Source organism: Bos mutus, chromosome 21 (genome assembly GCF_027580195.1).
Source record: "Bos mutus isolate GX-2022 chromosome 21, NWIPB_WYAK_1.1, whole genome shotgun sequence".
Lineage (NCBI taxonomy): Eukaryota > Metazoa > Chordata > Mammalia > Artiodactyla > Bovidae > Bos > Bos mutus.
This window is the reverse complement of record NC_091637.1, coordinates 5924481-5948080: the sequence shown is the minus strand read 5'-3', so window position 1 is coordinate 5948080 and position 23600 is coordinate 5924481. Positions and strand designations below refer to the sequence as shown.

The 23600-nt window shown below is 48.2% G+C and overlaps 1 protein-coding gene across 4 annotated transcripts in view; it reads right to left on the bottom strand.

The window, feature by feature from the left end:
• Positions 1-23600, bottom strand: part of ADAMTS17 (ADAM metallopeptidase with thrombospondin type 1 motif 17) — a 406417-nt gene that overhangs the window by 116704 nt on the left and 266113 nt on the right. For all 4 annotated transcript variants that reach the window (XM_070358154.1, XM_070358156.1, XM_070358155.1 and 1 more), the window contains exons 14-15: positions 14147-14274; positions 51-171 (exon numbers count right to left, since the gene is read on the bottom strand). In XM_070358154.1, the coding sequence (XP_070214255.1) occupies positions 51-171; positions 14147-14274 (249 nt within the window). The remainder of the gene's footprint in view (positions 1-50; positions 172-14146; positions 14275-23600) is intronic.

The following is a 23600-nucleotide window of genomic DNA, read 5'->3' as shown; positions in this document are numbered from 1 at the left end:
CCCGTCTGCTCTCAGTGGCCGGGGCCACCTTTCCTGAGGCTCGAGCTCACCTGTGCCCCGAGCGTGGCTGAAGTCGCCCTTGACCACGCGGCAGGTCTTGCCGTCCCCGCTGCAGACCCCACACCGGTCTTCTTTGGCCGCAGACCCGATGATGCCATCACAGCCGATTTTCTAAACAAGCAGAGTGCTGGGTTATTCTGAGTGTAGCACTCAGAGGCACACCCTGTAGGGCTGACTCTCCATGAGGCCCAGCAGGCTGGCGCGGGAGGGCTCACAACACCTCCAGAGGCCCAAGCAAATATTTTAAAACCCGGAGAGAAAAAGAATACAATCCAGCTTGTATTACATTTGCCCTTACACCACATAGTCATCAAATACCTGCGTTAGTGTCTGTTAGGGAGAAGGGATCTGTGAAGGCCCAGGGGCCTGGAACTCACACTGGGGCCCGGGCCAGGCCCTTCCAGAGCCACCCGAGGTGGGGCCATGGGGAGAAGGGAAGCCAGCTCCCACACCTCCCGGCATGGCCACAGTTTCACATGACCCATGTTCCCCTTGGAGCTGCGTCAGTCCGTGATTCTATCTCGGCTGGAATAGCCAACAGTCTCAGAAGACACGGCAGATACCATAGTGACTTTTCTGCTGGGGTCAGGAAGCCCAGAGCTCACTCAGGCTGGCTGGGCGTGAGCCCCCTAGTCCTCAGTCAGGGGGATTTAGCCCAGGAAGATACCCTGCTGCTCAAATTTTTTCAAATTTTTTTCAGACAGGCCTGTCTGAGGGCAGAGGAGGGTCACCCTGACCCTGGCTGGCCCCAGGGAAGCACAGTCAGTTCATAAAAAGTGGAAAAAGGTTGTGAATTCCTGTTTCTCCTTAAAAAAAAATTCACGAGACTTTTATGGTCTGCAAAATAACATACCTGAGTTTATGTTACGGTAAACACTGGTGTGTTTAATTATTTGCTAGTTAAATTGGTAAAATGTCTCTCCACCCATCTCCCCTGGAGTAAAGAATTCCAGAACAAGAACTGGGTCTCCACTGCCCTGTACCCTGCATCAGGCTGGGAAGGGTTCTAATCCAGACAAGCTAAGCCCAGGTGACTGCACCCCTTCCCCCTTCTGTGTCCCTGCTCCCAAGGGGGCAGGGCATGGAGGCAAAGGCTTGGCCCTGCAGCTCACCCAATGAACCAGAACCCTCTGTTTCATAAGGGCAGTGATTCTTAAACATCAAGGTGCATCCACCTCACCAGGAGGGCCGTGAAAACACAGATGCAGGACCCATTCCCAGAGTTTCTGATCCAGCAGGGCTGAATGGACCCGAGTATCTCTATTTCTGTGAAGTTCCCAAGTGCTGCTGCAGCTGCTGGCTGGGACCACACTCAGAGAACCCTGGCAGCGTGGCATGCTACACGAAGCACAAATGAGGCTTCATTCTGAACAGTGTGGAGTCTCGCCCTTGGACGCTTTTGTTTCTTTGGGAAAGAATTAGTGAGAACTTATTATCATGTGTCCAAAAATGATATCGTCACTGAATGTATTTCAGCGAAGACTTGAAGATATGCTAAGGGCAAAACAAATTTGGTTCCCAAATGAAATGAAAACTGAAAAAGGGCAATACATTTTTAAAAAAGAAACTCCAATGTGTCCAAAGTTAGTATAAAAACAGCTACAGGGCGAGAAGATCAGGGGCTTTGGCAGCCAGAGACCAGACAAGGTGTGAACAGAGAAAGTGAATGAAGGGGTGAATCAGTGACGAATGGAGACCCCGACTGGTAAGCGGCATTGACTGTCACTCCTTGCCAGGGCAGACCACCCCGTGAGACCTGGAAGTAGGCGAGCTGGATCATGTGGCAGGAGCTGCCTAGGTTCACGATCTGGACTGCTGGCTAATTCCTGGGAAGACGCTTAACACAAAATTACAGGCACTATGAACAGAAGGCAGCCAAGATCCAAAATTCTCCTCAACCGGCAGCCTCTGCAATTCCCTGTGGTCAGATCTGTGTGCCACATGTGCGCTGCCCAGTTTCGAGTCTCCTGTTCCAGAGTCCAACGTCCCGGTCCCTAGCCTGTTTCCAGTACTGCCACAGGGCCAAGACCCCCAAGCTGGCCCCTGCACCTTGCCTCTTTCACGTCACCCTGACCTGTCCCCACGTGGCTTCCCCGTCTCCAGGTACTCTCAGCTCTAGACTCCTCTCACACTGGTTTCCTATTATGCTTTTAATCACACTGCGGCTCAGCAATAGTGGGTCTCTGATTTGAGCAGGTATCACTGATATCTCAGTCAGGATGTCCAGATAAAAGTTTTCTGGATACTCTACGCTAACAGCCCTCCTGGTCTGGACAGCTTTCCCCAGCCCAGCGAAGGCACGTGGCAAACCTAGGGGCCACACAGTGAGTGTCTGGCAGGGCCAGGAATGGTCCTTCACCTCCTGCCTCCTGGCCTCAGGCTGGCTTGGGAACCCTGATGTCCCCAGCCTGGGACTGAGGCCACTGTAAGACATTCTGGACAAGGTCAGGCCTCTCCCCAGAGCATGCTGGGTTTGTGAGAACTTTGAAATGCTCAGAATAGGGAAGCTAAAAGAACACCAGAAACACTACCTTTGGGAAAAGGAGGTGTTGGGGCAGAATCCATGCTGGAATTTCAAAAGGCTACTTGTTGTCTGGCTGAGATCGTGTGTGTGTGGCTGTGTGTGCATGCGTGTGCACGTGTGTGTGTGCGTATGTGCTCAGTTGCTCAGGCTCCTCTGTCCATGGATTTTCCTGGTAAGACACAGCTAGGAGGCGAAGTCTGCATTTCAAATCTGCCAGACTAAGAATTCACCTGGATGCAAGATGGACAGGCATGGGAGGAGCTTCCAGGAGTAGGATGAGGGACTCACTGGGAAGAAGGACACCACTTTCCTAAATGAGCAAACCGCTTTCCCTCCCAAGGGTCCCCTGAAAGAAGGATCTTGGTGGGGAAAAGAAAGTGAGAATGAGGAAGGGCAGTAGTGCAAATGAATGCTCGCAAAGCCCCTGCATAGCCAGGGCAGCATCAGGTGTCCTTGGGGGCCCCCTCCCCGACAGGAGACACTGCCGCTCCGGACAAGCAGAGGCAGGTAGGGGGGCCCACGATGAGAACCACTGTGATTCTCACCATTGCTCCTAAAACATAACATAAAGAATGTGTGCATGCTTGCTCAGTAGCAGGCCCCAGCTGACACTGAGTTAGACCTCATGGGATCCAATGTTTAAGAATATGCAATGTTTGGAATTGGTTTCCATTTTTTCAGGGATGAAGTCACCATCAGTTGGGGGCCAGGTGAGACGAGACTGTCCACGGGACTGCTGGGCACCCTGTGGCTTTGCAACACTTGGGTATGCTTGGACTGCAAGGAGCCAGCCCTCGCCTCTTTTTGAGAGTCCAGGTTATTCACAGGTAAGTCCAGGGGCCCACTGTCAGCATCTGTTTCTCTGAGGAGGTGTTGCACCATCCTTTCCAAAACATGAGCCCCCTGCTTATTTTTTCACTGGGGTGATGACTCTTGAGGGCTAAAATTAGTCTACCAAGATGGTATGCCCTTCCACACAGTCGTCACTTAGCACCTGCTAAAGGAACAACGCCTCCTGGTCTGACGAGCTGTGGTCAATGTCCAGAACAGAGAGATGACCTCCTGGGCCCAGGAACACAAGCTCACCAAACTCCAGCAGGCTGCAGTCACCTGGAGGCCTGGGTAGGTCACCCATTGCCCAAGGATTTGTGTTCCTGCTGAATTCCCAGGTGAGGCTGCAGGCCCAGGGCCTCGTGGAAGACCACTGGGCTAGGTTTGGAGCTCAGAGAGGGACCTTCTTGGAGACAGCCACTGCTGAGAGACCCCAGCCCTGTGTCCTGAAGAAGTGTCCCTTCCTGTCGGGAAAGGTCCCATGCCTGGAGCTCCCACTGGAGCTGTGCCCCTGAGCCAAAGCCGTTCTGGGCTGAGGACCCCTCAATGGATGTGGGGGCCTCCCTGTGCTCTCGGAAATGGGGCACACTTACAGTGGTGCTCAGGTCAAGTAAAGAACCCACAGGAAGCTCCATCATGACAGAACGTCTGGTTATAAATCACAAAATGCCTTTGGCGAGGGCCTCACAGACCACCTGGATGCTGGTTTATGGCTGTTCAGAACTTCTGACTCACAGGTCTCTACCCAGGAAGCAGAGACCCAGATCTGGGAACCTTCAACAGCCTTGTTTGTAGGACTCACAGCATCTTCCATGTTAAACTGTCAAAGGCTGGATACAGGGGGAAGGTTCTCCGTTATTTTCTCTTCTTTCCTTACCCAGCATTCTGCTTTAATTTTTTTTTTTAATTTTATTTTATTTTTAAACTTTACAATATTGTATTAGTTTTGCCAAATATCGAAATGAATCCACCACAGGTATACCGGCGTTCCCCATCCTGAACCCTCCACCCTCCTCCCTCCCCTCCCCTCCCTCTGGGTCGTCCCAGTGCACCAGCCCCAAGCATCCAGTACCATGCATCGAACCTGGACTGGCGACTCGTTTCATACATGATATTATACATGTTTCAATGCTATTCTCCCAAATCTCCCCACCCTCTCCCTCTCCCACAGAGTCCATAAGACTGATCTATACATCGGTGTCTCTTTTGCTGTCTCGTACACAGGGTTATTGTTACCATCTTTCTAAATTCCATATATATGTGTTAGTATACTGTATTGGTGTTTTTCTTTCTGGCTTACCTCACTCTGTATAATACGTTCCAGTTTCATCCATCTCATTAGAACTGATTCAAATGTATTCTTTTTAATGGCTGAGTAATACTCCATTGTGTATATGTATCACTGCTTTCTTATCCATTCATCTGCTGATGGGCATCTAGGTTGCTTCCATGTCCTGGCTACTATAAACAGTGCTGCGATGAACATTGGGGTACACGTGTCTCTTTCCCTTCTGGTTTCCTCAGTGTGTATGCCCAGCAGTGGGATTGCTGGATCATAAGGCAGTTCTATTTCCAGTTTTTTAAGGAATCTCCATAGTGGCTGTACTAGTTTGCATTCCCACCAACAGTGTAAGAGAGTTCCCTTTTCTCCTCACCCTCTCCAGCATTTATTGCTTGTAGACTTGTGGATCGCAGCCATTCTGACTGGCGTGAAATGGTACGTCATAGTGGTTTTGATTTGCATTTCTCTGATAATGAGTGATGTTGAGCATCTTTTCATGTGTTTGTTAGCCATCTGTATGTCTTCTTTGGTGAAATGTCTATTTAGTTCTTTGGCCCATTTTTTGATTGGGTCATTTATTTTTCTGGAGTTGAGCTGTAGGAGTTGCTTGTATATTTTTGAGATTAGTTGTTTGTCCGTTGCTTCATTTGCTATTATTTTCTCCCATTCTGAAGGCTGCCTTTTCACCTTGCTAATAGTTTCCTTTGTTGTGCAGAAGCTTTTAAGTTTAATTAGGTCCCATTTGTTTATTTTTGCTTTTATTTCCAATATTCTGGGAGGTGGGTCATAGAGGATCCTGCTGTGATGTATGTCAGAGAGTGTTTTGTCTATGTTCTCCTCTAGGAGTTTTATAGTTTCTGGTCTTACGTTGAGATCTTTAATCCATTTTGAGTTTATTTTTGTGTATGGTGTTAGAAAATGTTCTAGTTTCATTCTTTTACAAGTGGTTGACCAGTTTTCCCAGCATCACTTGTTAAAGAGATTGTCTTTAATCCATTGTATATTCTTGCCTCCTTTGTCAAAGATAAGATGTCCATATGTGTGTGGATTTATCTCTGGGCTTTCTATTTTGTTCCATTGATCTATATTTCTGTCTTTGTGCCAGTACCATACTGTCTTGATAACTGTGGCTTTGTAGTAGAGCCTGAAGTCAGGTAGGTTGATTCCTCCAGTTCCATTCTTCTTTCTCAAGATAGCTTTGGCTATTTGAGGTTTTTTGTATTTCCATACAAATTGTGAAATTATTTGTTCTAGCTCTGTGAATAATACCGTTGGTAGCTTGACAGGGATTGCATTGAATCTATAAATTGCTTTGGGTAGTATACTCATTTTCACTATATTGATTCTTCCGATCCATGAACATGGTATATTTCTCCATCTATTAGTGTCCTCTTTGATTTCTTTCACCAGTGTTTTATAGTTTTCTATATATAGGTCTTTAGTTTCTTTAGGTAGATATATTCCTAAGTATTTTATTCTTTTCGTTGCAATGGTGAATGGAATTGTTTCCTTCTCTTTCAGTTTTCTCATTATTAGTGTATAGGAATGCAAGGGATTTCTGTGTGTTGATTTTATATCCTGCAACTTTACTATAATCATTGATTAGTTCTAGTAATTTTCTGGTGGAGTCTTTAGGGTTTTCTATGTAAAGGATCATGTCATCTGCATGCAAACACTTGCTTCTTTTGTTAAAATTTCACCTCTCAGAACAGAAGTGTCCTCAGACATGACTTCAGATTGTAGACAGCTGGCTTCTGGATTAGGGCAAAGCTACCTGGCAAGTGGGCAGTCAGCTTCTCTTCTGAAAATGCTAATGCGTGAACTGAGGAGAGTTACACATTTGGATACAAGCCTCAGTTTTCCCATTCTAAAAATAAGAGTATTAACCTCAGTCTCTGAGGGTTGCTGCAAAAATTACCTCTGTTCTAGTTGGAGAAACCCAAGTTCACCTCTCAGGCCCAGATGAGAGGTGGGCCCTGTTGAGATGGATGGAGCCTGCTCCTGGGCCACCTTCCTTCTACGAGGCTGGGGAACAAGCTACCCCTCCTCCGATTTGAGCAGAGGAGGGCTCAACAGGTAATTGTCATCTCTCCCTTTTCTGCCACAGACTCCCTCCTCTCCAGAAAAGGCAGAGGGGAAGGAGAAGGCCTGCAGAACCGCATCTCCCCTCTCCGCACACAAGCCAAGTGCAGAGGCCCATGTGCAGGCGGGCTCTCCTGTATTGTCAAGCAGCCCCACCTGCAGCAGGTCGTGGTCTGTCCCCGTGGGATTTTCAGGTCAGGTACACACAGGGATGCGGGCAGGGTCACCCTGTAAGTTAATTCTTTGGGGCACCCAGGGGCTGGGACAGTTTTGCGTGCTGTGCTCTCTGCCTGGTATTATTTTAGATGACAACTGCATTTAAAGGCAGGGCATGCAGGGCATGCATGTCTCTGAACAGCAGTGAATCTGAAAACCAAGGGGCAACAGCCAAACTAATCTGCCAACAGTGGTATTTCCTCCCTCTGCTACAGCGTAGTTCAAGAAACACATTATATACTTGGAAGAGGCTGGATTCTCCGATCCCCCCGCCCCCCACCCAGATGCTGACTGTCACAGATTTAATGACTGTGTTTATAAGGTTTGGTGTTCTAGAGGACAAGATGACAAAACCAAAGGAAACTCCAAACAATTCACTCTTGCATCTTCCCATTTATCCCAGGGATCACTTTTCTACAGGCACTAGGAAAACCTGCTACCCATTTCTGAGCTTTCAAAGCAGTTGCTAGTCAGCATCCGCTGGTCAGAGCTCTGTTCTGCTGATGAGCCAGGGTGCGTGTGACACCAAGGGGAGGACACTGTCCAGGGTGTACTTAACTGAAGGTTCAGGGTGGTTGGGACCTGGCGGGAAAGGCACAAGTTCATTCAGTAAAGACAGTTCCTATGGAACATGCAAAACGCCTAGGAGAGCATTAGTACTCAGGGCTGTGTTCTGGAGGAGGGCAAAGGATGGACCATGAACAGCACAGAAGTGAGGAATATCCACTTCAGTGCTGGAAAACCTGAATGCTTTCCCCGGCATCCTGCCCTTGTTGATGGACGATCACCAGCCACAGATAACCTCCTGGTCACCACATCCATTGACCATGTCTCCATCCTCATCTTTGGCCTGTCACTTTTTAGCATCTGACGCCCCATCTGTGCTGTGCATTGATTCATTCACCCAAAGCATGGTCACATGCCTGTTATGTGCCAGACCGGGAATAAAGATGCTAAGACAGAGGCCGAGAAGGGGGCAAACTCTTGTGTGCTTCTCTCGGGCCCCATGGACGGCTCTTTCCCCTCCTCTCTTGCCCTGGACTCTGCAGAAGTGGGTAGCTCTTGTGCCCCTTCTGCTCCTGATTTTCCTTGGTAATGTCACCTTCTCCTTAAGCTGCAACCATCACTCACGTGCAGATAGCTCTTAAACCTCATACTTGCCCCCCACCCAGGCTCACAGGGGCTGGTCTGCTGACAATCCTTACTCCCCCTGACTCTCCAGCCAGGACACTGACCTCAGTGTGGCCACCCTGAGACACTGGCTCCTCCTCCAAAGCTGCCGGCTCCAGACTTCTCAGTTCAGGACACTTCCGCCCACTCTCCTGGAACTCACAGATGCGGCCGCCTTCCCAGCCCTGACCCTAGCCCTCCAGGCCACTTCCGGTCCTCTTCATAATACACTCACTCAGGTGCCGGCTCAGACCTTGGTGCCCCGCGACCCCTCCAGTGCCTGTTTCTTATCTGTGCTCATGGCCACTACCCAGGTGAGGCCTGATTACTCAGCAAAGGGCCGACTGCACGGGTTTTTGCTCTTCTGCTCCGGGACTGACCCTCACCAGGGAAGATGAGTGGGTAGTGGCCATGGACCCCACTGCCTGCAGAGCATGCCCACATTTCCTCAATCTCGTCTGAACCCCTCGTCTGCCCTCCCCCTCCTCCTGGCACATACCATGGCCCACTGCCTCCCGCATGCTCCCACGAGCTCCACCATCAGAAGAAACCTGGAGCCCCACCACCGCCGGCCAAGCCCTGCACAGCCTGGACCACGGCACCTCCCCCACACCCGCCCCTGTTTCTGGAATGCCCGCCCCCTCCACCCGCACACCCCTGCCTTCTGCCAGGAGCACTGGCCCTGCCCCATCTCCACCAGGCCGGCTCTATCTCTTCACAGGGCCCTGCCATGCCGCCCACAGCTTACTTTCCATGACCCCATTTCCCTCCTCACGTGGGCCAGACTGAGGGGATGACCAGGTCTGTGAGTGTACATGTTCCTCATCTGCGCTGTGCGTGGGGACAGGGACCCTCTTGGTCCTGCCGAGCACTACATGCCCAGTGCACCACCCAGCACATGGAATGTTCTTTCTGCTCTTTCTAAACCCAGTCTCTCACTGGCTCTTGATCATACCTTCACCTGTGGTCATTAGGGTTTCACGTGAGTCAGTCTCATCTTCCCCCAGATGGACCATAAGCCCAGGAAAGAGGGTGTCTTATGAACCTCTGTTTTGTTGTCCACCCCAAACACAGTGGCCTGTGTGGTACAGAGCACAGAATGCATGTGCAATAAAAGCATACCAATGCTGAACTCGCATCAAGCTGGGGAAACAGGAGGCTTCGGTTTTCAAACCAAGGCCTCTGCCTTCTCTTCTGCACCAACAGCTGGACAGCACAGTGACCATTCCCTCAACCATGCGGTTTCACCTTCTCATTTTTGAACTGGGACTTCCTCACACAGATTTCAGCGGTCCTCATTTGTATTCATGTTCCTGGCTGAGATAAGAAGCACTTCCTTTCTTCAGCTTAATAGCTATCTTCCAACCACTGCCCTTCTCTCTCTGCTGTTAGAGGGACATCTCTGACTTCTTATTTTAAAGTTAATTGCTGCTTTCAGCCAGCGATGCTGACCCCTCCTGGCCTCTCCCGGGCTCCCGGGCTGCTCCACCAAGTCCTGCTGGGCTTGTCTTCCTCCTTCTGGCCTTCACCCTCATCCCAAACTGCTAAACTGCACCTCATTTCTTCAGAAGGATGCATGGAAAATAAAATTTCTGAGTTCTTCCATGTCCCAAAATTATTTTGCCTGCATGCTTGGTTGATCATTTGGCTGCATACAGAATTCTGTAATTATCTCAATTTTTTTGCCAGGGTCAGTTTTCCTGTTTGTTTTTCTTGGTCTTTTCTCATTCTTGCTGCTGGTTTTCTTCAGGGAGCTGATGATCTCTGGCTGACCACTTGTATTTGAGAATGAGGCACAGATGGCCAAGTGACGGGCCACTTTGGATGCAGGGTGGCAGGCTTCCATTCGGGCTGGGTAGGAGGGAAGCTGGGCTCTGCCCTTAGTCCCAGAGGGTGGGCACTGCGCTTGAACACTGGGGTCCCTTCCCTGCTCCAGCTGTCCTTGAACAGCTTATCACATGACTTTGGGGAAAAGCTTGAAGATAATTCCCTAAGAGCTCGTCAAGCTCCAAGTTCCAGGCCAGGCATGGTCACCAACCGTGACTCACTGTTTTCAGCCAACTCTTCGCTTCCACCCTCCATTCCCAAGTCCTAGACTTCCTCAAGCTTCTTGCTTTCTCTTTGGTTGTGACTCTCCATCTGTTTCAGCTTTGGCCTCTGTTCCTTCAGTAAAACTTCCATCCACTTCTGCCTTCTTGTCAAAGGATGGCCTCTACTTCTCTTCACCACCATGGTGCATGCTATGCTGCCTTAACCATTGGGTTACTAGAGTCCTGGGATGGAAGAGGGGTGACCATGTGGCTTAGTCTACAGGCTTAATCTGAAAGTTGCTATGGGAGGTTAATCAGGTGAAAGGGATGCAGGGTATGACATCAGAGGTATAAGCACTGCTTTGGGTAAAGGTCCAGTACCAATAATCACACACTTCAGGGTGTCAGCTGAAGGGTGAAAAGCAGCAACCAGGTGGGCATATTGAAACACAGGCCTACCTATACATAAACACCCAGTAGAGCTTCCTGCAAGGAGATCCACCCAGTCCATCCTAAAGGAAATCAGTCCTGAATATTCATTGGAAGGACTGATGCTGAAGCTGAAACTCCAATACTTTGGCCACCTGATAAGAACTGACCCATTGGAAAAGACCTGATTCTGGGCAAGATTGAAGGCAGGAGGAGAAGGGGATGACAGAGGATGAGATGTTTGGATGGCATCACTGACTCAATGGGAATGAGTTTGAGCAAGTTCCGGGAGCTGGTGATGGAAGGGGAAGCCTGGCGTGTTGCAGTCCATGGGGTTGCCAAGAGTTGGACACAGCTGAATAACTGAACTGAACTCAACTGAGAGCTTCCTGCATGCTTGTGACCCCTTCTTTACACGAGGAGACTCTGAAGTTAGAGTCTCTTATAAATCTCCTAAATCCCATCAGTAATTCTACTTGCCTAATAGAAAACCACTGTACCCAAAATAAGAGATAAATAAATTCTGGACATTGAAAACGGTCCATTGAAATGAGCTCCAGGTTCCAGAATCACTTAAGTCCTTAAGAGCCAGGGACCCACCCAGTCTTCTTTTTTTCCTTTGTGAAATGCAATCAGAGACTGTCTGTCCTTCAAGATAGCTCTTTGGAGAACACAGATTATCAGACACCATCCCTTCACTGAAGAAGCTTACAGGCCCTGAAGGTGTTTTGCTGTTTGTCAAACAAGGGATCCATACATGAGCTAGGGTCCCAAGGAAATGTGACTGCAATTAGAGTTCATTGGCTGCAAGTGTACATAAGCTGATGAAGCCAAACACATCTGGTCCCAGACGTGTTCAGCTGTTTGACTCACCCCTTACTGGTCAGCAGCTTTGAGGCAAGTTGCACATTAGAGGCATATTAACTTGATTTCTTTGCTTCTGGAGGCCAACAGGAGGAATCATTAATGACGGGACTCCTGATTTATAGGGACTTGCTGAAAAATAGACAATGTTTGTGTTTCTTCTCCCAACTCACTCCCACTTTTATGAGTGCTGTTAAGTTTCACTTTAGCATGTTAAGTAATTTGTGACTCAATGAAATGAAACTCAACTTGGTCCTCATAAAACAGAGTAAAATGGTATTTCCATGTTTCATGTTATGGTTTGAATCAGCCTGCTATTTGGAGCTCAGTGGAATCTTCTCAAAAGGCCATTTTGGAGCCTCTTGTCCCTGCCGTTCCCCACCAACTAGTCACCATGCTTCTCAGAATTTCCCAGAACTCCTTCCGCTACCCTAAAATAGCAAAATTTACAGCTGCAGAGAACAGCAGGAAAAGCTAGCAAGTTAACCACAGCAACATTTCCGTAGTGCTGTCTTACATAAAGTATGGAAGATTTCTACCTTTTATCCACTGTAATTAGGTGATGGCATCGATGAACAGGTCAGACCCTCTGCTCACAAACCCCCTGAGGTTTCTTTTTATTAATAATTCTCTTCTCTTTAAGCAACATTCCTTGCCTGACTCATTTACAAGCACCACAGAAATCCAGAACTTTCCACCTTGGCAATCACTATAACTAAGCATAAATACTATATTTGTATTTAATTTCTTACAGTCTTACTTAAACATGCTCAATAGTATTATAAAATTTCATTAACTCTGACATTACTAATTTGAATTTCTGTGTGTATTGAGTTAACCATGGGTGAAAGTTAACCTTCACAGATTCCCTCTGAAGAATGAGCACTATTAGAAAAATTACAGATGGGATTTAACTTCCTTCAGAAAGCCAGTTTCTCTCATGAGGTGCTTGCTGGTAGGTGCTGGTGCCACCCGCCAGGACAGTGGCCTTCTGCTAGGACTGGTGGGCTGCCTGGAGGCAGTGGGTCACTGGGGGGCATCCACGTAGAGGTGATGGTACTTCCAAGAATAGGCACGGGTCTCCCCACTGTCAGGGCGAGGCTCCAAGGATCATGAACCCCATCCACTGTAGTGCACTGTGAAAGGGGCCACTGTCTGAGCCTCTGCGCTCCCCAGTGCCCCTGCCTGGAGGGGCTGTGCTGGTTAGCACCAGTCTCAGTGCAGGGTGAGTAAATATAATGATGGAGATGGTGGAAGAGCCATGTGAGATGGACTTGGAGGTGGTAACGGGATAGAGGTGGGAACAGAAAGGCAAGTGTTCACATGGCATCCCGGTCACACTCAAGTGCAGGCCAGGCTCTGGCTCAATGGTACACTGATGACCAGACTTAAAGCTATTCGAATACCTTAGATGGCCTCATGAGTGCCCAGCTGTACTCACGAAAGGGCTGAGAGTTTTGCTGTCATGGCATAGGGGAGCCTCTCCAATTGAAAAGGCTGCAATAAGAACTAAAGCCGTGGAAAGGTCACACTGGCACTCATTGCCGAGAGCTGAAATCATGAATGGCCATTTAACATGGACTCCACTGGCCAGAAAATGTCAGGATGCCTAGAATTGTTTCCACGTTGGTAAGAACACTGCAGAAAATGCTGCTGAGAGGCTGGAGGTGGCTCAGCTGGTGCTGCTTTAAAGAACACATGTGCTTTTAACTTGGGATATGTTTGCTAAAGGAACATACGTACTTGGGCCGCACTGTGACCCCTGCAAGTGTATGTTATAATTTAGGACGGAAACAAGTTAGCAGGTTTACCAAGAAGCAGAACCATCAGCAATTTCTCATTTCAATGATAATGATAAGATCGGGTTCACACTGCCCGAGGCTCTGTACATTCTTTGCCACAACATGGCAGCCCCGAGGGCCCATCACCCCTCCTTCCCTGGGAAGGTGCCTGGCCAAGGCTCTTGGGCACCAAGTGTCTATCGCCCCCCACATATTCATACTTGATAACAAAGCCACGCAGTGCCAAAGGAATCTGGACATTGTCAAGTTTTTCCCTGAAAAATTCCAGTCTTAGACTAGTTTGGACTTTGCAAGGGGAAAAAAGTCCACTACAGTTAAAATGATTGGCATCCTCTCTCCTTCCTCTTTTTGCCTTCTTAAATGACATCTTTCATCACACTAATGAATCACAGACATCTAACACCAGGATGAGTTTGTGGATCATATTCCAGTGGGTGGAGCCCTAAAGTCAGGCATATTCACCTCCTTAGGTACCACCTGTGAAGGCATCAGCTCACTTGTACTATATCTTTGGTAGCTAAGCAAGCAAAGCTTGCCCCCAGTACACATTCATATACATCCTCCAGTCCACCTAGTAGCCTACCTGCTCTTCCCTTTGTCATGATGTCCAAAGTAACTCTAAGATGTTTGCGATGACCATGTTGCCACTGCTCTTTCAGCACCTCAACTCTTGGTTGGCTCAGTCACTGCTGAGGGAGGGAGGGGTGCCAGGCTACAGGAGGCAACACCACCTGCGGGATGCCTTCTTGAGAAAGTCCACTCACCCAGGCCTCCTGAGGCCTCTGCCACCCCAAGCTCCCCCTGGAGGGAGCCTCCCCTTCAAAACCCTGCCAAGGACACAAGGAAAACACATCACCTGGCACCTGCCATGCACGCAGAGATCCGTCTCGTAGGGCCCACAGGGCGTGCCGTCCAGGACTCTATCGGCCACCAGCAGAGGGGACTCCTTCCCGAGGGGTGAGCAGTAGAGTTCACATGGCTTATCTGAGGAGGGAAAGGGGTGGACATTGACGTGGGAAGGGTCTTGGGCGCCAGGTGGGGGTGCAGATGCTTGTAGGCGCAGGCCAGTCCAAGAGACAAGAAGTTGGCATGGGACTGAGGTCACAGGTACAGGGCACATGCTGCACCCACCCCTTGGAACATGTGACCCAGAAAATGGAAAAAGACCCTCCTCTGATTCGGGGGAACGACACGCAGGTGAGAGCACTGTGGGCTTTTCTTCACGTTGTTTTCTTTATCCTTTGCAAAGATACAGTATTTCTTTTTCCTTAAAGTACTAAAAACACCAGGCTGAACAAACATTTTGTAGAGCGCTAACCTCTAAGCAAGTTGAATATGTACCAAGGGTGGGCCTGGGGTGGGGAAGGGGGAGGAGGCGGCCTCCCAGCGAGGGGAGCGGCCCTGGGGTGTCTCCAGAGTAGCAGCTTTTGCTGAAGTTTTAGTGCTCCTCAGCCATTGGATAAAAGCTGCGGGGCTGTGCTATGCAGCAAGAAGGTCCTAGAAGAAATGGTATAGGAATAAGGAACAGAAGGGGACACATGAGTCTCTAGGACAACTTGTAAGAGCCATTTCCCCAGGCATGATGGAAGCCCTGATTTCTGCTGCTGCTGCTGAAACCAAATGAGCTCCCAGAACATGCCATGATCTCGCACCTTTACCTGGATTGTTCTCTCTGCCTGGAAATTCCTCCACACACTTAGCTTTCTGGAATATTTCTGGCACCCCAGAATCTACTCCAGAGCCCTCTCTTCTCATGCCACCTCTGAGTTGCAATCTCCATCTGCACTTTGCACACACCTCCATTCAGTTCAGTTCAGTCGCTCAGTCGTGTCCGACTCTTTGCGACCCCATGAATCACAGCACGCCAGGCCTCCCTGTCCATCACCAACTCCCGGAGTTCACTCAGACTCACGTCCATCGAGTCAGTGATGCCATCCAGCCATCGCATCCTCTGTCGTCCCCTTCTCCTCCTGCCCCCAATCCCTCCCAGCATCCTCCATTAGAGCCCTCAAATCCTACTGTCTGGGATTTCTTATAAGGTGAGTCCTTTTGCTATGTAAGTTTGAAGGGGGTGGATTGCAAATTACCTTTAGATTAAAGAACTGATGGAAATTGGAGCCCTTGGAGGACAGAGTCAAACTTTCATCTTTGGTCAGTCCCAGGATCTGCCTCACAGAAGGACTTGGTAAATATTTTCATCTTTCGGTATAAACTTCAGAATCAGTTCGTTGATAGCCCCAAAATAACCTGCTGGTATTTTGACCAGGATTACTTAATCTATAGATCAAACTGGAAAGAACTGGCATCTTGATATCTTTCCACTGACATGGAATATTTCCCCATTTATATAATTGTTTTATTTCATTCATCAGAGTTTTGTAGCTTTCCTCATACAGATCTTATACATATTTTGTTAGATTTAAACCTGATTGTTTCATTTTGGGGGTAGTAATGTAAAAAGCATTGTGTTTTTATTTTAAGAATTTCAGTAGTGTTCCTTTTACTTCTTGGCTGTGAGGCATGGCATGCAGGATCTTAGTTCCTTGACCAGGGATTGGACCCATGCCCCTGTAGGGGAAGCAGAGTCTTAACCATTAGACTTTCAGGGAAGTCCCTGGCATTGTGTTTTTAATTTCAAACTCCACTTGCTCATTGCTATTATATAAGGAAGTGACTGAGTTTTGTACATGTTGTATCCTGCAACCTTGTTATAATCCAGGAAGTTTTTGTTTTCTGTTGACTCTTTTGGATATTCTATAGATTATTATGCCATCTGCAAACAAAGATAGTTTTCTTTTTCCCCAATCTGTGGACCTTTTACTTCCTTTCTTGTCTTATTGCATTAGCTAGGACGTCCAGTAAGCTAGGACTTACATTGTTATAAGGAAGTGAAGTAACAATGCTTCATTTAATAAATGTGGATGGAGGACCTCTCTCACACAAGGCACTGTTTGAAGTAGGGAAAAGAGGACTTAAAAAAATAATAATACAGAATGGATTTTGTTCTTTTGTAGGTAATTGAGAAAGATAAATGTACCATTTTCTCTCTCTCAGTCACCCAATTCTAATGCAGTTTCTATGATTATTTTTCAAAAGAACTTCCAGAGAGAGAAACACCAACATCTTTGCGTTGTTTCTGCCAAGTCTTTTATCTCCACTATGAGCCTTCCCCAGGAGGGCCTTCTGGTGGCCTCAGATAAACAAAGGCAGGGGTAAAACAAAAGGCTTCTGGAGCTGACACGGCCTCAGTTTAGACTTTGGCATCCTAGCTGGAGAGGTCTGGTCAGAGCAGACACGTTGCCTCGCCCAGGCTCACTTTTCTGATTCAGTGGCATTCACTAAACTGCCACTGTGTTCAACAGCTTTTCATTGAGCTCTCCATGTAGTGCTACTGACCAACATGTCCCCTGGGAATCTTGTCTTAGAACACTAGAAAGAAGCTATAGGGGTAGAGTGCACATGTTCAACTTGGCTGTTCCAGTTAGTTGTGGGGGGAAAAATCAACTGTGAAGGGTAGTTTCCCAAGTAAGCAAAGTAACAGTGCTTCATTTAATAAATGTGGATGGAGGACCTCTCACACAAGGCGCTGTTATAGCACTGCTTGGGAAAGAAAGATGAATCATGCATGCTTTTCAAGGCCCTGGTAGTTGGTCTTGTGGACAAATAAATAGCAAACTCCTGATGAGGCAGACAGTGAAAATACTCATAGGTCTGATCTGAGCTGTCAGAGGACAGGCATACTGGAAAGAATGCTCCATTCCCCCAGGTGGCAGGCTGAGGTCAGCTGTCCCTCCATTTAGATGGAATAACCCAAGATGATGGTTGCCAGGAGCCAGCACGGGAGATCCCACCCATGACAAGGTCATGCAGAGGAGACCTGACAGGCAAGGTGGATCAGGACTCGAGGGACTCCCTGGACCCGCTTGAGCATCTACCCTGAAACCAAAATCTATCTGTCTACTGTTTACTATATTATGCTTTTCACCAACTCTTCTGACATTAACAGGGGGCTATCCCCGACCACCTTCCTCTGAAGAAAATCAACTTAGGGCTCTAGTTAATAGGTCTCCTGGGCTTGAAAGGAGTATTTTAACGTTAACCCCTCTGTTACCATTTTAGCTTGCTTGGCAGGTTTATCCATACTCTTGCAACTAATGCACACAATTGTTCACAACACCCCAAGCATAACCTTCGAGCAATAAAAGAGCTTTATTAGAATAATACTGTATTGTTGAGCCAATGTTTGCTACCGAGTTTTCTTGTTCTTTACCCAATGTGCGCCTGGGAGTGCATAGCTAGTATAGTTGGTATGCAAGAAAAACAAGCAGTAGCCTTGGCATTAGCAGCATAAGACCCTTGAGTTAATAAGCTCTTTCTTTGTTGTAACCCACTGCACCTTTGCTCCATAAGAATGTAGCTCTGTTTCCTGAGGGGGACTGCAGACTGGAAAGATAAAGGGAAAGCAGGTTTTCTGGTTGACCAACCTTTATCAAGAAAGAGTTACAAAATGTTAACAGGCCACAGGGCCAGAAGATGATGTACATAACATAAGACCCTTGTTTATGAAAAGCTATGCAGAAAATGTCCTGGTTTTGATAAAGGTAAAACTGATGTAATGTTGAGCTGACTCTGCATGACTTTGTAACTTTCACTTCTGGAAATGTGTAACTCAGGGTATAAAAGCCCCTTTTGAAAATAGGGCTGCAGACCCCATTCCACCTAAGCTGGGTCTCCCCATGTCATTCTTTCTTTCTCTCTCTCTCTCTCTTTTTCAGGCTTATTCCCTGGAGCACAGAGGCTCTCTGAGTTCAATTTTTTGCCAGGGCTTCTAAGACCCAATCGAGGAGGCGCTCTGCATCTCCACTCTGGAGAGAAGGCGCTCTGCGTCTTTGCTCCATCGAGAGGGCACCTGTGGCCTCTGTGAACAGAGCAAGTCCTGTGTCAGGGACTTTATTGGCTTTCTGTGTAGACCAAGGAATATCAGCCTCTTTTTCTCTCCTTTACTTTCTCTCTCGCTGATGCTGTCCATCCTGAGGATCCTGGATCCTGCTGGGGCTGGACTCCGGCAGATGGTCAGTGAAAGAACTATGGGAGACTGAAATGTAAACTGAGATCAAGTTCTGAGAGGCTAATTCGACAAGAATTTTGGGGTGCTCTTTGGGACCCTGAGGTTTCCTGTGAGCATGTCAGGGAGCCACTGGGAGAGGGGCAACACAGAGCCCCAATCTTGAATGGATGGATATACCTTCTCCACATATTAGGCTTCCTCTAGTGTTTCATTGACCCACTCCAGTGTTCTTGCCTGGAGAGTCCCAGGGATGGGGGAGCCTGTTGGGCTGCCGTCTATGGGGTTGCACAGAGTCAGACATGACTGAAGCAACTTAGCAGCAGCAGTGTTTCATTGTATGGATGGATCCCTTGGCCAAAGCAGTTTCAAAATGAAGGATTACATTTAAACTGAGGAGCTACCTCAATATCTGCAGTAACTGAGCTTTGAGGTGATTCATTCAACTACAGTAATAATGACAATGGTGATGATGATGATAAAGTCATAAATAACATTATCTGCTATGTGCCATGCAGCATGCTAAGCAGTGTTTATGCATTTCAGGAGGGTGCTGTCATCATTCCACCTTACAGCTGAGCACGTGAGGCTCAGAGAATATGTGTGGCTACCCAGAGCCCCTTGGCGGGCAGGGCCAAACCCTGGTTTATCACTGTTTTCCTTCTGAATTGAGAACTCTGGGACTCAAAGGTACCAAAGATATAATGCTGAAAACAAACCACTTTTATGAACTTCTCTGGCTTCTGAGTATGGTGATTTAGGCAGAAATGAAAATGGGATTTGGGTAGAAAAGTAGAGGCTCTTTGAGGTACGTTAGAAAGACCAGACTTGAAAGGGATGAAGATGGTCTACCCAGGTTCTTTGATGTGAACATCAGGGAAGTAGAGACTCTGCAAATCAGGGGATCCCAACCTCAGATGGAGGGATTCTGACATGAACCCAGCAAGAAGGTATACTCAACTCTACTCCCCCACCTGCAGACACTGTCCTTCATGGCTTGGGCAGTCTGGAGAGCCTCAAGCCCCACAATAGAGCCCAGAGGTAACACTTCCTTCTCCTGCTCAGCTGAAACTCACTCCATTTGTCCATCTCTTTTTCTGAGGATTCTACTCAGAAATCAGGGCACCCCTCACCCAAAGGACACAGGATAAACTTTACAAAACTTGAGCATCTCAGAACCTCTCAAAATTCTCTGACTATTCCCCTCTGAGCTGCCCTGGCTGGGCAATTAATTTCTGATAAATAACATGAGGTGCTGGGTTTCAACTCTGGGCAGTATCAACACTCTTACATCCTCAGTTGTATGTGCTATGCTTAGTTGCTCAGTCGTGTCTGACTCTTTGTGATCCCACAGACTGTAGCTGGCCAGACTCCTCTGTCCATGGGGATTCTCCAGGTAAGAATACTGGAGTGGGTTGCCATGCCCTCCTCCAGGGGATCTTCCCTACCCAGGGACTGAACCCAGGTCTCCCACATTGCAGGCAGATTCTTTACCATCTGAGCCACCAGGGAAGCTCTCAGTTGTATACAGGGAGGTAAAAGTTTCTTAAAAATTATACAACCATGTACCCTAAGGAAAGAAGCTTGGAATATCCCTCTTGCCTGGCTGATGTGTGCCAAGATGAAATCTGGATTGAAGATGTTTGGGATCAGTTCAGTTCAGTCACTCAGTCGTGTCTGACTCTTTGTGACCCCATGGACTACAGCATGCCAGGCCTCCCTGTCCATCACCAACTCCCAGAGCTTACTCAAACTCATGTCCATTGAGTCGATGATGCCATCCAACCATCTCATCCTCTGTCGTCCCCTTCTCCTGCCCTCAATCTGTTTAGGGTGGGTCCCAGCTTTCCACTGGCTCACCTGTTGTCAGGACTTACACTTGATGGAGAAGCTGCAAACAGGGAAGGTGAGACAGGCTTGGGGGCTTGACAGCCACACCACCACATCTGCTTGGTGGAGGCTTGGAGGACTTGCCCTGGTGCTCTAGGGCCAGGATGGTGAAGAGGACACTTGTGGTTCTTCGTGCTTTTGTTGTTCTCTCTCTGCCAGTGGTTACAAAGTCTTACTAAGGTGGAGACTAGTTAACTTTGAGGCCATCATAGCTGCTCATCCAAGCCCTGCCTGGCCCTCTGTGAGATATCCACACTGAGGAGGCTGCTTGGCTCCCTATCTCCAAAGCTGCCCACCATGACCCACAGCCAGGCCTCAGCTGATTGGACCAGCAGCAGCCACCTGACTGCAGCTAGACCAGTCAGAGTCTTTCTCCCCACCACAGCCTCATAACCAGGCCTCAACGGGCCTCAGTTGATTGGACCAAGAATGGCCACCTGACCACAGCTACACTCATCAAAGTCTCTCTCCTGGAAAATCAGCTCTGAAAGTCAGATTAGTTCAGTTCAGTCCCCCAGTCACGTCCAACTCTTTGTGACCCCATGGACTGCAGCACGCCAGGCTGCCCTGTCCATCACCAACTCCCAGAGCCTACTCAAACTCATGTCCATGGCATCAGTGATGCCATCCAACCATCTCATCCTCTGTCATCCCCTTCTCCTCCTGCCTTCAATCTTTCCCAGCATCAGAGTCTTTTCCAATGAGTCAGCTCTTTGCATCAGGTGGCCAAAGTACTGGAGCTTCAGCTTCAGCTTCAGCTGAAATTCAGGTACAAAGGTTATTCCAATGAATATTCAAGTAGAGAGATTATATCTGCTCAAGGTTGATGGATCTCTAAGAAGTCTACACTCCCTCATCCACAATTCAGAAATCCAGAAGCTCTGAAAACTGCAGGCATTTTTTTTTTTTTAAACATTTACAGTAGACATAAAAGGCTACAAAACTAGCCTTGACTGACATGAGGCTGCTGGTAGTATGCAGTAACCCACTTAAAGACTGTTCCCTGGTAACCTGGAGATGTCCATGTGTCTGACTGAGAGGTGCTTCCCAGGACCCTGCTGGGTTATTAAGTAATACATGGTTGATGTCTGGTTGGTATTCTTCTAACAGCTGAAGTGCTCTGATCTCCCAACCACATCTGACCCCAAAGGATCTGGATACAGGAGGAGGACTTAATAAAAGGTGCTGTGGGCTGCCCATGAGCCTGCTCATGGACAAGCTGTGAGAAAGCCAGTCTGCAGCAGGGACAGGAAGTCATGGCTCACAAACACAAGCTGTGCTGAATACGGACAGAAAGTCCTGACATCTTCAGAGACCCTGGCCCAGAACTTTCTCCTGGCCCTGAACTTTCTCCTGGCCCTGAGGACCTGTGAGACACCTTCCATCTTTGCAACCACTCTTTTTTTTTCATTAAGCAATTCTAGCTGCCAGCTTGGTCAAGCTGGAATGAGAGAGCCCTGACCATCAGACCTTCCATCTCCTGGGAGGCTCAGATCCACAGTGGGTCCTGCCATGTTGCAGAGAGTGAGTTCAAAAAGTACCTCCACATCCAGACAGGGCCTTTGCCATGGCTTCTGACACTTCGGTGGGCACATGGCCTGCTGGCCTGGGCAGGGAGGACTAACCTCTTGAAGGTTTCTACTTCAACGAGATTCCACGGGGTAGGCAGAAAAGGGGTGGGTTTGGCAACAGGCCACCTCATTGGATTTCTGTCTAAAGGCTTTTCCACTTAGAAATATTTTCTAAGGAGAGTCTTTGTCTTCTTTTGGAGGTGGTATGAATTTGTGGTCCTGAGCTCTCCCTTGGAAAATCTACCTCTGCAAGAATTCTTTTTTTTTTTTTTTCAATAAGAGAAAAAAAAACATATATATATATATATAGCTTCCCTTTCTTGAACTGTGCATCACTCGCCAAAGAATTCCACAGCGATAGCGATGCTATGAATGGGGCAGTCATAATGGGCTTCAGAAGAGCCCAGAGCCCAACCACAGGAATCGTTCCTCTCACGGCTGAGCTAGAATTGTGCCTTTTATAAATGGAGTTGTGAGGGGAACACTTATAATCTGTATTCTCCCCCTACCTTCTGAATTGGCCATTTATTATTTTGCTTCTATCCTTGTGAAACACTCCTTTTAAAAAAAAAATGCTGGCTTCTGTTTCTATTTGAGAAGGAAAGGAAACCAAATATGTAAGAAGACGTGACAATCCCACCCCCGAGGGGGCCGTGTCAAGCTACTCCAGCAAAGCCCTGAACTTGAGGTCTTTCCTTCAAAGGCAGAGTGCTCACCGCCTTATCACATAGGGCTGCACTTTTCAGATCAAAGGCAGGGGCACTCTGGCTGTAATTATTCATTGCTTTGGCAGAAACAAAAAGTGAGTGGGTCAACACACATTCTGAACCCAGCCAGCTTCCTCAGATAGCTGTACTTGGAGGCTTCCCTGAAGGGGGCTCTGGGCAGACAACAGCCTCAGCCACTGTGATGATAAGGAACCAAGCGGCTCAGTGATCCAAAAGCGGTTACAAGGAAAACAGAAGTTTAATCTGCACTTGGAGAAATCTATGGAAAAACAGACATTTCAGTGGGATTTCTGCATTGAATAAATGAGGCAGGAAAACTGAAAACGGGAGCGAGAGACCAAGGAAAGAATAACAAGGCCGTGCGCATGGCCAAGGGGAAACGAGCGTGGGGCGCGTCTGTCCAGACCTGACCTCTTCTAATTCCCGAGACGAGGGAGAGGACAGGCAAGGGACCCGAACCCATTCATCCATGAGTCTCGGGATGGGGCTGAAGGTGTGCCAACGCGCTGGAAACACGGCAGCCCCTGCCGGCACTGTCTCCCTCCCGAGTAGGGTGCCTGGGATGTCTAGAAGCCTCGAGTGTCTGCCTGCATCAGACGGATGCCGGATGCCGAGGTAAAGCTGTGAGGCTCTCGTGAGCCTCGGCCTCCAGCTGCCTGTCCCCCTTTGGAGAGCGCAGGTCTCCTCTATCCCTAGACCGCAGGGAAAGCAGAGAGTGTGAAGGCTCCATCCCCTTGGAAGTCTGCTGGTTAGGCGACAGGGCACAGCTCCCAAAGGTGGTAGTCTTTGTGAAAAAGGAAAACATCTGAAGGACTCCCCAGTGCTTTAAAATGAGCCCATCGCCAGTTGAGTTGATGTTCTCTGCGATGGTTTAGAACATCCCATGTGACTTTGAAGGAAACTAATGGGCCAGGTTGTTGGGTTAAAAGCTGTAGGTCTGAGCCCACTATTTCCTGAACTGCCTGGGCCTACCCCCGGCACAGCTATGCACACTTGAGCGTGTAACAGAGTGTAGATTTCAGAGGTTCTTCAGATGACAGTGAAGTAACCTAAGTC